We start from the raw sequence: 14,894 nt of genomic DNA, 5'->3' as shown, positions 1-14,894 counted from the left end.
CTGTACACATGAAAGTAAATTAGTGGGGGAAGTGATTTGAATGTGAAATTCTGGGTTAGCTGTATTGCAGTTAGTGTTATTCTGTGGATAGACTGATTTGGATCTAAAATTAATGTAAGGGATTGATGCCTAATATGCCGTTTATTGACATCTGTAAGAAATTACAAAAGGTAGGAGCTGAGGTATGTAACTATTGCTCAGCTAATTGAAATTGCATATAAAGTTTATAGTCGCAGGAATTAAATGAAGAGAGAAAAAGGGCAAGAGGAACCCAAGCCTATGCCCGGCAGCTCCCCCTCGATAAGCTGCGGCGAGAAGAAGAAAAGAAGTAAAAAGCTGAGTGCCTGCTAAAGCGGCGGAAAAAGCGGGGGGGAGAGCGGCGACTGCTGGAGCTGGAGCTGCAGCTCCTCTCCTCCAGGCTCGCCGCCCGCGGGGGATGAAGCGGGGGGGGGGGGGCAGTCGCCGCCTGGCCCGTTCCTGCTGGGCTGCTTGGTTGTGTGTAACGCGCACAGAGCACGGGGATTTCCCCTTAGATAGACACCTTCTGACCCAGGTTCAGAAGTAGGAATTCGGCCAGTAATAGAGAAATTCCTGCAAATAGGGTTATTAAAGGAATGTGAGTCCAGTTATAACGCCCCTATGTTGCCTGACTGCAAGCCAGATGGGTCATATTGGGTGGTTCAGGACTTATGAGCTATAAACAAAATAGCTGAGGACCTCTACCCAGTGGTAGCAGACCCATACACCCTTCTGAGAGTATTAACACCTAATTTGACTTGGTTTATCGTTTTAGATTTAAAAGATGCTTTCTTTTGCCTCCCTCTCCATGAAGCTAGCTAGACAATATTTTCCATAGAAAAAGCATAAGTTATTTATTTCAGCGTGGTGACCCCGCTCACTGCAGTTGTAGCATTTGTCTTTTCTTTTGGGTTTTTTCTTGCCGATGTAGTAATGTTAGTAACAGAACCAGTTTTACAAAATGTTCCTGAAAGGATGAATCAGTTTTGTAAACTGTCCCTGAAAGGATGTTCAAGCATATCGTGTTCGAGTATACTCTTATCTTAACAACCTAGCTTTTATCTTAGCCTAAATACGCACAGAGTGAGGAGAAGTACATGCAGTATCTCCGGAGGTTGAGCAAGTCAGCAGTTATCTAGCTATAGAAGTAGTACGCCTGTGCAGTACCCAAAGGTGAAAGGGACAGAAGTGATGAAGACTACTAACTTCATCCTGAAGACCCCCTGAAAGACCTCCAGAGGACACTGCACATGATCAAAATAGTTCCAAGATGTTGCAATCGATGTTGCAATCAATGTTGAGTAACCGTTACGTATCTTAATGAATATATGAATATGTATGTGAAGGGACTGTATAAATGCTGTGTAACTTAAACTGACCAGCGAAGCCAGCTTTGGGTGCGAACCCCTGGTTTCCCGGTGCTGAAATAAAGCACCACATATAACTATGCCCGTGGTTATGTGTCCTGATTGCTAACAGTAAGCGCCACCCAGGCCGGTCACACAGAAGGACCAGAAGGACCAAAACATGTCAAGGTGGACATAATCGAATTTCTTTGATAGAATTTCAGAAAGATGCTATATTTCTAGCAGACGCAGAAGCCCAAATGTCTGCTTTAAGTTCTGACAATGCAGACCGGAGTGGAATTGTCTCTGACAAAAAACAGATATGGATTAAAGATGCTTTTGGATATTCTAAGCTCCAGCCCACGGCCTGAGTACAGTGTTGGCTGCCTGGGGATACCACTCCTACTGAGATCGCTATGATATTGGGGACTCCCAGAAATATTCTGGGTTTGGATTTACTGAAGGGAAAAGCCACAGCGTGCTCAGTGCTAGGAGCGGCCCTGGTGGCAGCTCAGAGCACCAGGCACCTGGACAAACAGAGCAAGAAACGGTAAAGGTCCTACAGGACCAGTTAGCTGCAGAACGTAATACCACTCAGCAGCTCCTTACAGCTCTGTTAGATGCATTAGACTGGGAGAAAATCTTACAATCTGAATTGGAAGAATATAAGCGGGCAAAGTATTACCAGTCAAATCTTGATTCTGTTCCAGGCAGTGAGCCCGGATTTACCAGCCCAGCACAAGCGGCTGAGGAACAGGGTCTTAAACTCCTGTATCCACCTAAACAATTGGAAATTACCCGGGAACTATCTTATCCCGAGAACAAGCAGGCAACAATGAGGCCCCTCATTTAAACTGAATCTACTGACAACAGCCAAGAGGGGGCGGCTCTGCAAGTTGCCACCCAGCAATACATTCCCTGCGGCCAACTTATCAGAGATTCAGGAGAAATATAGTAACTTAGCCCAAGAAACGGAAACAGAATGTGTTTTAACTGATGGCGATGAAATTTTGCTCTCAGAGAAGGAAGCACAAGGGTATTCGGAGCCTGGTGTGCTTCTGACTGCTAATGATCAAAGAGAGTCGTTAACGAGCCGTCTATTGGGCGGGGGAGCTGGATCCTTTAGAAAGGGGAGACCCAGTATGCATTGAAACCCCCACTGTAAATCACCTAACTGAAAACTTACAGAAGTCTGCCTGCCTCCAGTTAATTCACAACACAAGCCTGCTTCCCCAAGAGCCTTCCCCGGTGTTGGTAAATGCAGATCCTGTCGGGCTTCCTGACCCACTGAAACTGCGTGCGGCATGGCTGCGGGACCTTTTGGGGGATGCGCCGTCTCCACGGGGTGGGGGGTGTGGTCCCCGGGGTGGTCGAGCCGTGGCTTGAGGGGAGGTGGCTCAGGAGCTTAATTGTGGTAGCATGGGTCTGATGGGGGGAATCACAAAAACAAAAACTGCTGTACCGAGAGTGGAACAGCAGGTAAATCAAACTCCTCCCCTAGGTGTCCCGGAGACAAAGAGAAACCTTTTGTGGCCTGAGGTAATAGAGAAGGGAATTCCCCAAGATGTAATAGATGGAATGTCTACCCTGGACCTGGAAAAGCTTATCAGGGCATGGAAGGCACTGCATAAAAATGAACTGCTTGCTTGGGGGGGGGGGCATGAAAGCAGAGCCCCGAGCCGGTGGGACAGCGATTTTCCCTGAGACGCCCATTACTCCTGAGGGCGGATAACAGACCTGCCACTCCCAGTCAGCGAGCCGGGGGGCGGCCAGTGTGTTCATTTAAAGAGGCTCATCATAGAAACTGTTCAGGGGATTTGCAGATCGCCTTTCCCCTTAACTCCTTTAAAATCAATCCCCCACTGCTGGGATGGTCCAAGACTCAGCCAAAAATTAGTTCAGTGGGTTACCTCCCACTTATTGCTTTCTGTCCCCAAGCCCCTTCTATGCAATGGTCATTCCACACTCCTTACTATCCCCAAGCTAATGGGATAGCAGAAAGAACGAATGGTCTCTTGAAACGTTTTCTGAAACCTCATGAGCCTGGGTGGTTCATGCGGCTCTCAGAAGCTGTAACCAAAGTAAATGACCGCTGGGGGGTCAATGGATGTCCCAGGATCATCGCATTCTTTCCCAAACCTCCCTCCCTGCTCCCGCGGAAGAGGGAAGGGAACAACCTGGTCCAGCCACGCCAATTCCCAGGACAACCTATTCTAGTAAACTTACCAACTGTAGGAGAAGTGCCTTTAACCCTGAAAACTCCGCTTAACCTCCATGCATGGATAGCCACGGACGCTTTTGGAAAAGAGCACCGAATCGATATTGGATGGATTGTACCATGCTTTTAAACCTGTTCTGTTTTATGTATTTGCAGGTTGTCGCAGAAGCCTTTGCGGACCTAGTGATTATTGACATAGTGTTGTTGTCATTGTTGTTTTATAAAATATGGTGTTTTGGAGAACCCTTTTCCTTGCCTTTACCATCCTCAGTGACGGAAGAGGAAGTGAGTCCCTCAGTCTTGCCTGGGAACTGATTCAAGGGTTCATGCATGTCTGGAATCACACCAGTCAGGGAGTCTGTGTCCCTATTCCCAAGTCTTCAGGAGAAGGTATTGCCTTTTCCATAGTTAATCTTAACTTCTCCAAGTTGCTGGAGAGTAAACTGCATACAGTTGTCAAAAACTGTACCACCAATTGCACCTGTGGCAGAGTGAAAGCTCCATTTGAAAAACAATATGCTTTTGATGGAGCCTGGAAGGTGAACAAAGAGGCATTCTATCAAATTCCCCCCCAAAACTGGACCAACCTTTGGAATGAAACATGCAATAGATGGTACCTGAGTAATCTGATGACCCCTTTAAGGGGCACGCCAGTTATATTACCAATATCTCCTTGTCCTGAAGACTTAATGAATATACATAACACCTCAGGTAAATGGTGGAGCCAAACTCATTGTATAAACCCACACCAAATATCATGTACCCAAGTTCCCTATTGCCCCCCCCCACCTCCTGAAACTGAGCCTTTTGAGCACCCCTACACAGTTAAATGGTCTCCAGCATGGTGTATCCAGATTCCAAGTCGCCTAGGTCAGGAATATGATAAAATGGATAGAACTAGGTATGAGTGGGCTTGGTCTATCAAGCATATGTGGTATGGAGACACTGACCTTAATCGTCCAGTTGATGAGAAATATGTTGAAGCCCCCTCACTAGAATACTGTTTCTCATACAATAAGTTACACAAAGCTCTAAGCTAGGCAATTGCTATGTGGGTTAAGGGTTAGCTCTTTAAGGGTTAGTTAGTGTCCTGGTTTTGTTAAAAACAAGTTTCTCTTTTAGTGAATTTGCCTGTCAGCTAAAGCCTTCATATTAGCTGCATTTTCCTGGAGAACCAGACACATGTTTTGGTAAACCTAGCAATGGAATGCAAACTTGTTGATAAGCACGGATGGACATCTCGCGAGAGGGGCGACGAGAAACAAGTGACCAAGAAACTGACCAACTGTGTATAACATTCCATTCACGTGAGTACTTCATATAAAAGTGGGAGATCACAAGGATCTCGTCCCTTTTTCCCTTCTGCTTATGGCCGACATTAGGAGAGGACCTTGCTAATCGTCCCTGCAAACTGAGGCCTAGTGAGAGACTGAATCCAGCTCCGGTTGGCTGCGGAGTCCAATCCAGGACTTTGGGTGCCGGCTCTGCAGTTGCTGACACTTTCAAGATTGGTTTTGTATATTTTGTATTATTTTCTCTATTCTTATTAGTAGCATTAGTAAAACATTGTTAATTTTTCCAACTCTCTTCTCCCTGTCCTTCTTTCCCTCCCGATCGCCTGTCCTGAGTGGGAAGGGGGAAGAGGGAGGGGCAAAAGGGGGAAGTGGGGGGGGAGGAGGTTAACGATACATCTGCCAGGGTTTTATTGTCACCCCGCAATCTAAACCCTCGACAGTTAGTTAGTTAGTTCCCTGTATTCATCCCCCCTTTTCTAAGAGGTTAGTAAATTCTTTTACTAATATGATGATTCTTTATCTAATGTCTTTACAAAATACTTATTAGATTCTAACTTCTGTCTTAGCTGATGTTTCTTCCAGTTGCTATAAGTATCTCCGGTACTCTGGCAACACCACAAGAAACACCTCATCATTATACAGACCAGTATCCCTAAAAACAATATTCCCACTAAAGCTACAAATAAGGATCGTAGCCAAGCGAAGTTGGGAAGCCAGGAAGTGAGCCTTTCCCATAAATTTGAGAATCCCCATGACGTATTATCTTGAGTAACTAGATGGAGGATCTCAGATTGTTCCCATATCTTTTGAATATCTGTTTCTACCCATTTCTCCTGATTAATATATGAACAACAACTTTGGTTTATCACTACACACACTCCTCCTTCTTTTGCAGCCAGGAGGTCTAGAACCATGCGATTTTGTAGGACTATTTTGCTTAGTGATGATATGTCTTCCTGGAGCCCTTGAAGAGCATCCATAGTGGCATTTTCGATTTTCTCAATTGTGGCTGATATACTTAATATGGCTTTTTCTAATTTGCTAACTCCTAGCTGAAGGATAAACCATCTGGCAAAACTATGAAATCCAGAGGGTCTCTTTATGAGAGGGTTATTCATCACTGAACGCATTTTTCTCCATAACGTCCTAACAATACCCGGGGGTGGGTATGAATGGTTAAACACCTTTTCTTGAGGTAATATGTATCTGCCTGTACAATGGCCTTGCCAATTATCAGGTAGACTTTTCCTGGCTCACCTATCCCCGCAAAGCCACCACCACCCAGGAGTTAGATTACAATTTGTTGCTATATTGGAAGGGAAGTTAAGGTTTCCAGTATTTTGTATGCTGCAATTAAACCCTAGTTCTTTCAGCTTGGTTATATTAAAGGTTCCTACACTCTGCGAATGACTACATTCACTGCAATTTGGAAACTTTTCCCATCTGGTGGTTTTATCCGTGCAGTTCATACATCTGGAATAAATTGTAATTTCAGTTTGATTCCAAGGTACCAATTTGAAACTTCTTCCTATGGTTTTACTCAGGTCCTGCCCATAAAGACAAGTTTGCCTCTGGTTTGCATCCCACTTTCCCCATCCATCCCCTTCCCTACTCCAGTCTGGATGGGGTACACCGAACAGTGGTAATGTCATTCCTCTTGGGAGAACAGTGCATATCCAACAGTCTGAAAGATTCAAATTGTTCCCAATCATTTGAGTGAGGTTTACATGCCAATTTTTTACATGCCAACCATGTCCTAAAGCTATGATAGTGAAAAATATAATTTTCCAGGTTGCACCTGGGTTACCCTCCATGGTGTTTTGCAGACTTTCTTCACTCTAGAATGATGGATCCAGGACTCGACCCTTCCTTTGCTCTTGGCCTTGTTTGTATATGCAAAAGGGCCAAAGGTAAGGATTGAGGCCAAGCCAGGTTAGCTCCCTGCCCCAATTTTACAATTTGTTGTTTAATTAGATGATTCATTTTTTCTACCTGGCCACTGGATTGAGGACGATAAAGGGTATGTAGTTGCCAGTCTATTCCCAAATGCTGACTGAATTGCTGTAAAACTTTTGAAATAAAATATGGCCCTCTATCAGAGGATATAACAGCTGGAACTCCAAACCTTGGTATTTTTTCTTGTACTAATGTTCTAGTCACCTCCTGAGCTTTTGCTGTTCTGGTAGGGAATGCTTCTGGCCAGCCTGAAAAGGTATCAGTTAATACCAACAAATATCAGTACCCCCTTTTCTTGGGAGTTCCGAAAAATCAATTTGCCATTGTTGCCCAGGTCCATTTCCTTTCCCAATTTGACCCATTTCTGGCTTGGGTGTAGTCTTAGGATTAGCCTGGAGGCAAAGATGGCATTGTTGTGTCACCTGCCTTACGGTAGTATACAAATTTCCAGCTACTATTTTTCTGATCAAATATTTGTGTAGTGCTTCTGCTCCCCAGTGTCCCTTCCTGTGCTCTTCCCTTACTAAAGGCCGAACTAAATAGGAGGGAACAATAAGTTTTCCTTGTGGGGTGTGAGCCCACCCTTCCTTATTATATGATCCCTCTAAATCTATAATAAGTTTCCGATCTTCCTTAGTATACTCTGGCTTACCTTCCAAAGAGGCCTGCCTGTTGGGGACTAGAGCACTTCCTATTTTTACCTCCTTGTTTTGCCTCTCTGTCCGCCAGCTCGTTCCCTTTTTCCAATTCCGAGCTCACTTTCTGGTGTGCCTTGATATGCATGATTGCCACCTTCTTAGAAAGTTGAACTGCTTCCGGTAGTTTCAATATCTCCTCCGCACGTTTGATATGTTTGCCTTGAGAGTTTAAGAGTCCTCTTTCCAAATTGCTCTGTGCACATGCACGGCCCCGAAAGCATACTTGGAGTCATTATAGATGTTAACCATTTTACCTTGAACTAGTTCCAGAGCACAAGTAAGGGCAATTATTTCACAGAAATACGTCCTTTCACTTTGGCCAGTGGCTCCCTTTACTACTATGTAATCATTACGTATTGGCAATCTACCCAAAATTCCACTTGTTTTTGTTCATTCCAGGTTCCCATCAGCCTTTTCCAAAACTTGCTACTGTCCGATTCTCCCTCTGCTTACTTCCTCTGCACCTTTCCCGACATTCATTTTCCCAATGTACACTGATCTCTCTCTAAAGGCTTTCAAAGCCTTCCAACCTTTTTAGTTCTCTACTTTCTTGCAGTGCTGCTGCACCTGTCCTTTCAACAATCTTCCTCTTCTCTGTTACTAAATACTCTCCATGCTTCTTCTAACAACGTTTCCAAATTTCTACTTTCTTTTGCTCCTAGTTTCTGTAACTTCTCTAAGGGGAGCTTGCACTATTTGCAAGAGGCTACCCTGAGAGGTATCCGGCTTGCCCTCCCCTTTGCTGCTTTAGCAGCGGTTTTTCTATTTTTTTTTCTTCTTTCTCTTTTTGCTGCAGTTTAGACACAGGCAAGGCCACGCAGACGGGGAGGCTGAGTTTATCTTGCAGCTTGGCACAGGCCTGAAATTTATGTTCAAGCTGTACAGCACAGGCCTGGGATATTTTGCTTTTTTTGTTTTTCCATTTAATTCCAGTCATAATACACTCTATATGCAATTCCAATTAGCTCAGCAATGGTTACATTCCTCAGCCCCATTTACATTTGCAATTTCTTATAGATGTCAGAAAAACAGCATATTAAACTTAAATCCATTATTTCCATTTTCCTAGACCCAATTCAGTTCATATTCTAGCCACTTTTAAATACAATCTCTCCCAAGCTCACATCCATCATAACATTTAGTGTTTTGTTTGGTTTTTTTTCCCATATCTGCGACTAGCACATAAATGCACTATGAATCAGAGTTTAACAACTTAAATCCTTTTCTGGTTTCAAAATTGTTAGATAACTATAAGAGCAAATTAACAGTGCACATGGAATCGCTTGTCCAAGGGGTGGAAACACAGTCCTACCATCTGCCATGGATTGATCCAAACCACGCCGGAACAAGGTAAAGCCCCAGAACACTTGCAATATATTGATGACATCATCATATGGGGTGATACAGTGAAAGAAGACTTCGAGAAAGCTGAGAGAATAATTCAGATTCTTTAGAATACCAATTTTGCCATAAAGTGAAGCAAGGTCAAGGGACCTGCATGAGAGATACAGTTTTTAGGAATAAAATGGCAAGATGGGCGTCATCAGATCCCAATGGATGTGACCAACAAGATTGCAGCTATGTCTCCACCTACTAATAAAAAAGAGACACAAACTTTCTTGGGCATTGTAGGTTTTTGGAGAATGCATATTCCTGACTACAGTCAAATTGTGAGCCCTCTCTATTGAGTGACTCGGAAAAAGAACCATTCTGAATGGGGCCCGGAACAACGACAAGCCTTTGAACAAATTAATTGTGAGATAACTCATGCAGTGGCCCTTGGGCCAGTTCAGACTGGACTGGATGTTAAAAATATGCTCTACATTGCAGCCAGAGATAATAGTCCTACCTGGAGCCTCTGGCAGAAAGCATCAGGAGAAAGTCGAGGTCAACCCTTAGATTTTTGGAGTCGAGGATACAAAGGATCTGAGGCCAAATATACTCCAACTGAAAAAGAAATACTAGCAGCATATGAAGGAGTCCGAGCTGCTTCAGAAGTGATCGGTACTGAAGCACAGCTTCTCCTGGCACCTCGACTGCCGGTGCTGAGCTGGATGTTCAAAGGGAAGGTTCCCTCTACGCATCATGCAACCGATGTTACGTGGAGTAAATGGATTGCATTAATCACGCAACAAGCTCGAATCGGAAGTCCCAATTGCCCAGGGATCTTAGAAGTGATTACAGACTGGCCAGAAAGTAAAGACTTTGGGATGTTGCCATATGAGGAGGAAGTAACACATGTTGAAGAAGCACCACTGTATAATAAACTTTGAGACACTGAAAAGCAATATGCACTGTTCACAGATGGATCCTGCCGTCTTGTAGGAAAACATCACAGGTGGAAAGCTGCTGTGTGGAGTCCCACACAACGAGTCACAGAAGCCACTGAAGGACAAGGTGAATCTAGTCAATTTGCACAAGTAAAAGCTATCCAGCTGGCTTTGGACATTGCTGAATGAGAAAAATGGCCAGGGGATTCAGTGATCTGGAAGCAGTCGGCTGGTCCTTATCGGGAAAACCCAGATAAGGTTGCAAAGGTGATTAAGATGATAATTAAGATGCAGAATCCTGATTGGGATGATTTACAAGTCATTTTAGATACATTAATGGATTCCACAGAAAAGGATATGGTTGCACGGGCTGCAAGGGATAAGGTGAGAGAAGATATCCGGAATGGGAGAGTAGAGGGCAATGTTGATGAGAATTTTCCAAAGGAAGATCCCCGATGGAATTATAATACAGGAGGCGGGTTGTGCCGTCTCCGGAGATATCAGGAATGGTTATTGACTGGTGTTCAAACCGCTATGCCGAAGCAAATGAATTGGTCAAAGTTGTATAATGTAAGGCAGGAAAAGAATGAGTCTCCCTCAGCCTTTTTAGAAAGATTGAAAGAAGCTGCCAAAAGATATATGGATTTAGACATAGAAACGGAACAAGCGAAAACTCAGCTGGCTCTAATTTTCTTAGGGCAATCTCAAGATGACATTCGAAAGAAGCTGCAGAAATTAGAGGGTGCACAATTAAGGGATCTGGACGTAATGTTAGAAACAGCTTGGAAAGTTTATAATAATAGAGAAAAAGAACAATCGAGACGCCACCAGCAAAATTTGTTGGCTTTGATCCAGGGACAAGGCAGGGGAGTAGGAGTCCGGGGTAGGGGAGCTGGAAATGGTCGAGGAGGAGGTCGGGGACGTGGTTCGTGGAGTGCCCAAGGAACTCCCCTGAGACCCCTCATGAGGCTTGGCATAAATCAATGTGCCTATTGTAAGCAAGAAGGACACTGGAAAAATGAATGCCCGGCTAGGAGCCCTGCGGGTCAGATGTCCAATGCTACGGGAAATGCGGTACAGACTATGGTGTTAGGGGAATACAGTAATAACAGCTGACTATATGAAGGCGCGGAAGTGAAAACCCAGAATAAGGAGCCCTTAGTGACAATACAAGTGGGAGACCGGGATGTAAGATTTTTAGTAGACACGGGGGCTACTTACTCTGTATTAAATTCCTTACAGGGGGCGGTGGGTCACAAAGCTAAAACAATTGTTGGTGCCACAGGGAAGGAGGAAGTACGGCCATTCCTGCAACCTTTGGATTTGTGTTTTGGAGAAAAGGAGCTAACCCACGAGTTCTTATATGTTCCAGATTGCCCAGTTTCTCTTTTAGGATGAGATTTGCTGACTAAATTAGATGCCACAATAACGTTTGAGGATGGAAATTTGGTAATGAAAGTTCCGGAGTCAAAGGTAGGACAAATTTTACTATTAAAGGAAAATCCAATTGTAAAAATACCACAGGCAATAGAAGATGCAGTGATTCCCACGGTATGGGAAACTGACATACCTGGGAAATCAAAGGCAGCTAAACCTGTGAAAGTAGCGCTGAAGGAAGGTGCTGAACCGGTACGATTAAGACAGTACCCATTGAAATTGGAAGCCAGGTTAGGAATAGTATCTTTAATTGAGAAATTTTTGAAATATGGAATTCTAGAAGAATGTGAATCAGAATACAATACTCCAATTTTTCCAGTAAAGAAACCTGATGGTAGCTATCGACTAGTCCAAGACTTACGAGCAATAAACCAGATCACTAAGGACATACATCCAGTAGTTGCAAATCCGTATACCTTGCTAACATCTGTGAAAGAGAAATATAAATGGTTTACAGTACTTGATTTAAAAGATGCCTTCTTCTGCATACCCCTTGACCAGGAAAGCAAAAAGCTATTCGCTTTTGAATGGGAGAATCCACACAACGGGAGAAAGGCCCAGTTAACCTGGACACGCCTTCCACAAGGATTTAAGAATAGTCCGACAATCTTCAGAAATCAACTAGCCAAAGAACTTGAGGAATGGACTACGAGAGGCCATATCGGAATTCCTCGACAATGGTATTTGTTGCTGCAATATGTGGATGATATTCTGATTGCTGCTGAGACCCAAGAACTTTGCATTCAGGTAACAATTGAAATATTGAATAAATTGGGAATGAATAGATATAAAGTGTCAAAAAATAAAGCTCAGATTGCATCCACAACTGTGATCTATCTAGGATGCGAGCTTTCTCAAGGACAGCGAAGACTGGGTATAAACCGTGTGCATGCTATCTGTGCGATCTCAGAACCGCGTAACTTACATGAATTAAGATCTTTTCTAGGAATGGCAGGATGGTGCAGGCTCTGGATCATGGACTATGGACTTATTGCCAAACCTTTATACGAGGCACAGAAGAATAAGACCTTGGTGTGGAAAAAACCACAACAGGAAGCTTTTCAAAAGTTGAAACAGGCTTTAATGCAAGTGCCTGCTTTGGGCCTACCTGATCTGAGTAAAGACTTTCAGTTATTTGTACATGAACGACAGAGACTTGCTCTAGGGGTATTAACCCAATGGCTGGGATCTTGGAAAAGGCCTGTAGGTTATTTCTCTAAACAACTTGACCCGGTAAGTGCTGGATGGCCGAAGTGCTTGCTGGCGGTGGCTGCTACCGTGATATTAATTCAGGAATTCCGGAAACTGACTATGGGGAAAAAGATCGAAGTGTTTGTATCCCATATGGTGACTACTGTATTGGAACAAAAGGGGGGTCATTGGCTTTCCCCAAGTAGGATGATGAAATATCAGGCAATTTTGACAGAGCAGGATGATGTTATCCTAAAAACAACTAACCTAATGAATCCAGCTGTGTTTTTAAGCGCAGAGACTGAAGAAGAAAATCTGGAACATGATTGTGTGGAGGTCATTGAATATACCCATGCAAGTCGACCTGACCTGAAAGATACCCCATTGGAGGAGACGGATTGGGAGCTTTTTACTGATGGCAGTAGTTTTGTGGAAAGCGGAGTGCGGTATGCAGGATACGCGATTACTACTGCCAAAACAATAATTGAAGCTAAATCCCTACCACCAAACACATCAGCACAGAAAGCTGAGTTGATAGTCCTAACTAGGGCATTAGAGCTCAGTGAAGACAAAAAGGTCAATATTTGGACTGACTCAAAATATGCATTCGGGGTTGTTCATGTACATGGAGCTCTTTGGAAAGAGCGTGGACTGCTCTCCTTCCAAGGAACAAACATCAAGTACCAAAAAGAAATATTGAACTTGATTAATGCCGTTCAAAAGCCATCACTAGTTGCCATCATGCACTGTAAAGCTCATCAGAGTGGGACATCGAAAATTATTGAAGGAAATCGACTTGCTGATCAGACAGCCCAATCAGTGGCACGACGAGTCTGGATGATGGTGGGTCTCGTCTCCCAGAAGGTAAGAGCAATTGATTTATTACCTACACCTTCAGAGGCACCTGAATATTCTGCAGAAGATGAGAAATTGGCAAGACTAGTAAAAGCCGTCAAGGATAATTCTGGATGGTATGTAACCACCAATGGACAAATTGTGGTGCCAATCACAATTATGAGAGGGATACTTCAGGCGGAGCACCAGAAGTGTCATTGGGGTGCAGAAGCATTGGTAACTTATCTAAGAAAACAAATTATCTCGGTCCAGATGTTAACAATGGCAAAATCTATCACAGCTAAGTGTGAAATTTGCTTGAGAAATAATCCTTTAGTTAAAAGGAAAGTAGATATGGGAAAAGTTAGGACAGGTGTACAACCAGGGGATTGTTGGCAAATAGATTATGTGGAACTCCCCAAAACCCGAGGATTCAAATATCTGTTAGTTGGGGTATGCACCTTTTCAGGATGGTCAGAAGCCTTCCCTTGTCGCACCAACCAGGCACAAGAAACTGTAAAATGGTTATTGAAGGAAATAATTCCTAGATTTGGAGTACCATTGGGAATATCATCTGATAGGGGACCACATTTTGTTGCTCAGGTGGTAAAGGAAGTCAGTAGATGTTTGGGAATTAAATGGGAATTACATACCCTGTGGAGACCCCAGTCTAGTGGCCAGGTGGAGAAAATGAATCAGACGCTAAAACGACAGCTTAGCAAAATTTGTCAGGAAGCAAAAATTAAATGGCCCCAGGCCTTACCAATAGCGTTATTGCGAATTAGGATTAAACCCAGGAGTGGAATGTCAGTAAGCCCATACGAGATTCTGTATGGCAAGCCATATGAAGCACCTAATCCGAATCCAAGTGTACATGTAAAAGGTAATCAGGATGTGTACAATTATGTGTTGTCTCTCGGCAGGACATTGAATCGACTCAGATCCGTATTAGTGTGGAATCGCCCACTAGCACTTGAGAATCCAGTACATGATATAGAACCTGGAGACACGGTGTATATAAAGACTTGGAGAGAAGATCCTTTAAAAGAACGTTGGGACGGACCTTATCAAGTACTTTTAACTACATTTACCGCAATCAAGGTTGCTGAAATAGATTCCTGGATACATTACACCCGAGTGAAGAAAGTCCCAAAACGGTGGCAATCACAATTAGTGGGTCCAACCACACTTAAAATCACAACGCAGGATGTCTAACTTTTATCACCGCTTTGTGCTTATAGTAGTTTATGTACCCAGACTGTATGCCACACTGATTTGCAAAGTCACTGGAGAACAATTATGCAAAACACGAAGAGCTATAGGAGATAGTGACGATGCTCAAGTGCCGCAAGTAGTGCAGAGTGTACAGAATCAGGCAGAGAATCTGATGATAGGACTAATTCGAGATTTTGCACGAACCCAAAATGCCAGTAGCATCACTGCTTGCCTTCCCATTCCAAAATCGGCCGAAGACCCAATACAATGGGGAATAATATCTACAACCTTACCGAGAATGAATAAAACTGGTAAGATAGTGTGTGAATCTCGTACTAGGCTGGAGCAAGTGCCAACTGAAAAATGGGTAAAAACAGGACCCGAACCAGTGGAATTTAGAGGAAAGGTAGTTCTCA

The 14,894-nt window shown here is 43.7% G+C and overlaps 1 protein-coding gene across 1 annotated transcript; it reads left to right on the top strand.

Annotated features, from left to right (window-relative positions):
- The first annotated feature begins 11,905 nt into the window (after positions 1–11,905).
- LOC135577217 (uncharacterized) lies at positions 11,906–14,240 on the top strand. Its single transcript, XM_065045112.1, has 2 exons — positions 11,906–13,293; positions 14,187–14,240. Exons 1-2 carry the CDS (start codon positions 12,016–12,018, stop codon positions 14,238–14,240), a joined length of 1,332 nt encoding a protein of 443 aa, XP_064901184.1. The 5' UTR covers positions 11,906–12,015.
- Positions 14,241–14,894: the final 654 nt, after the last annotated feature.

This window comes from Columba livia, chromosome W, assembly GCF_036013475.1.
Source record: "Columba livia isolate bColLiv1 breed racing homer chromosome W, bColLiv1.pat.W.v2, whole genome shotgun sequence".
Classification (NCBI taxonomy): domain Eukaryota; kingdom Metazoa; phylum Chordata; class Aves; order Columbiformes; family Columbidae; genus Columba; species Columba livia.
Note: the sequence above shows the minus strand (reverse complement) of the source record. Positions and strands in the feature narration are given on the sequence as shown.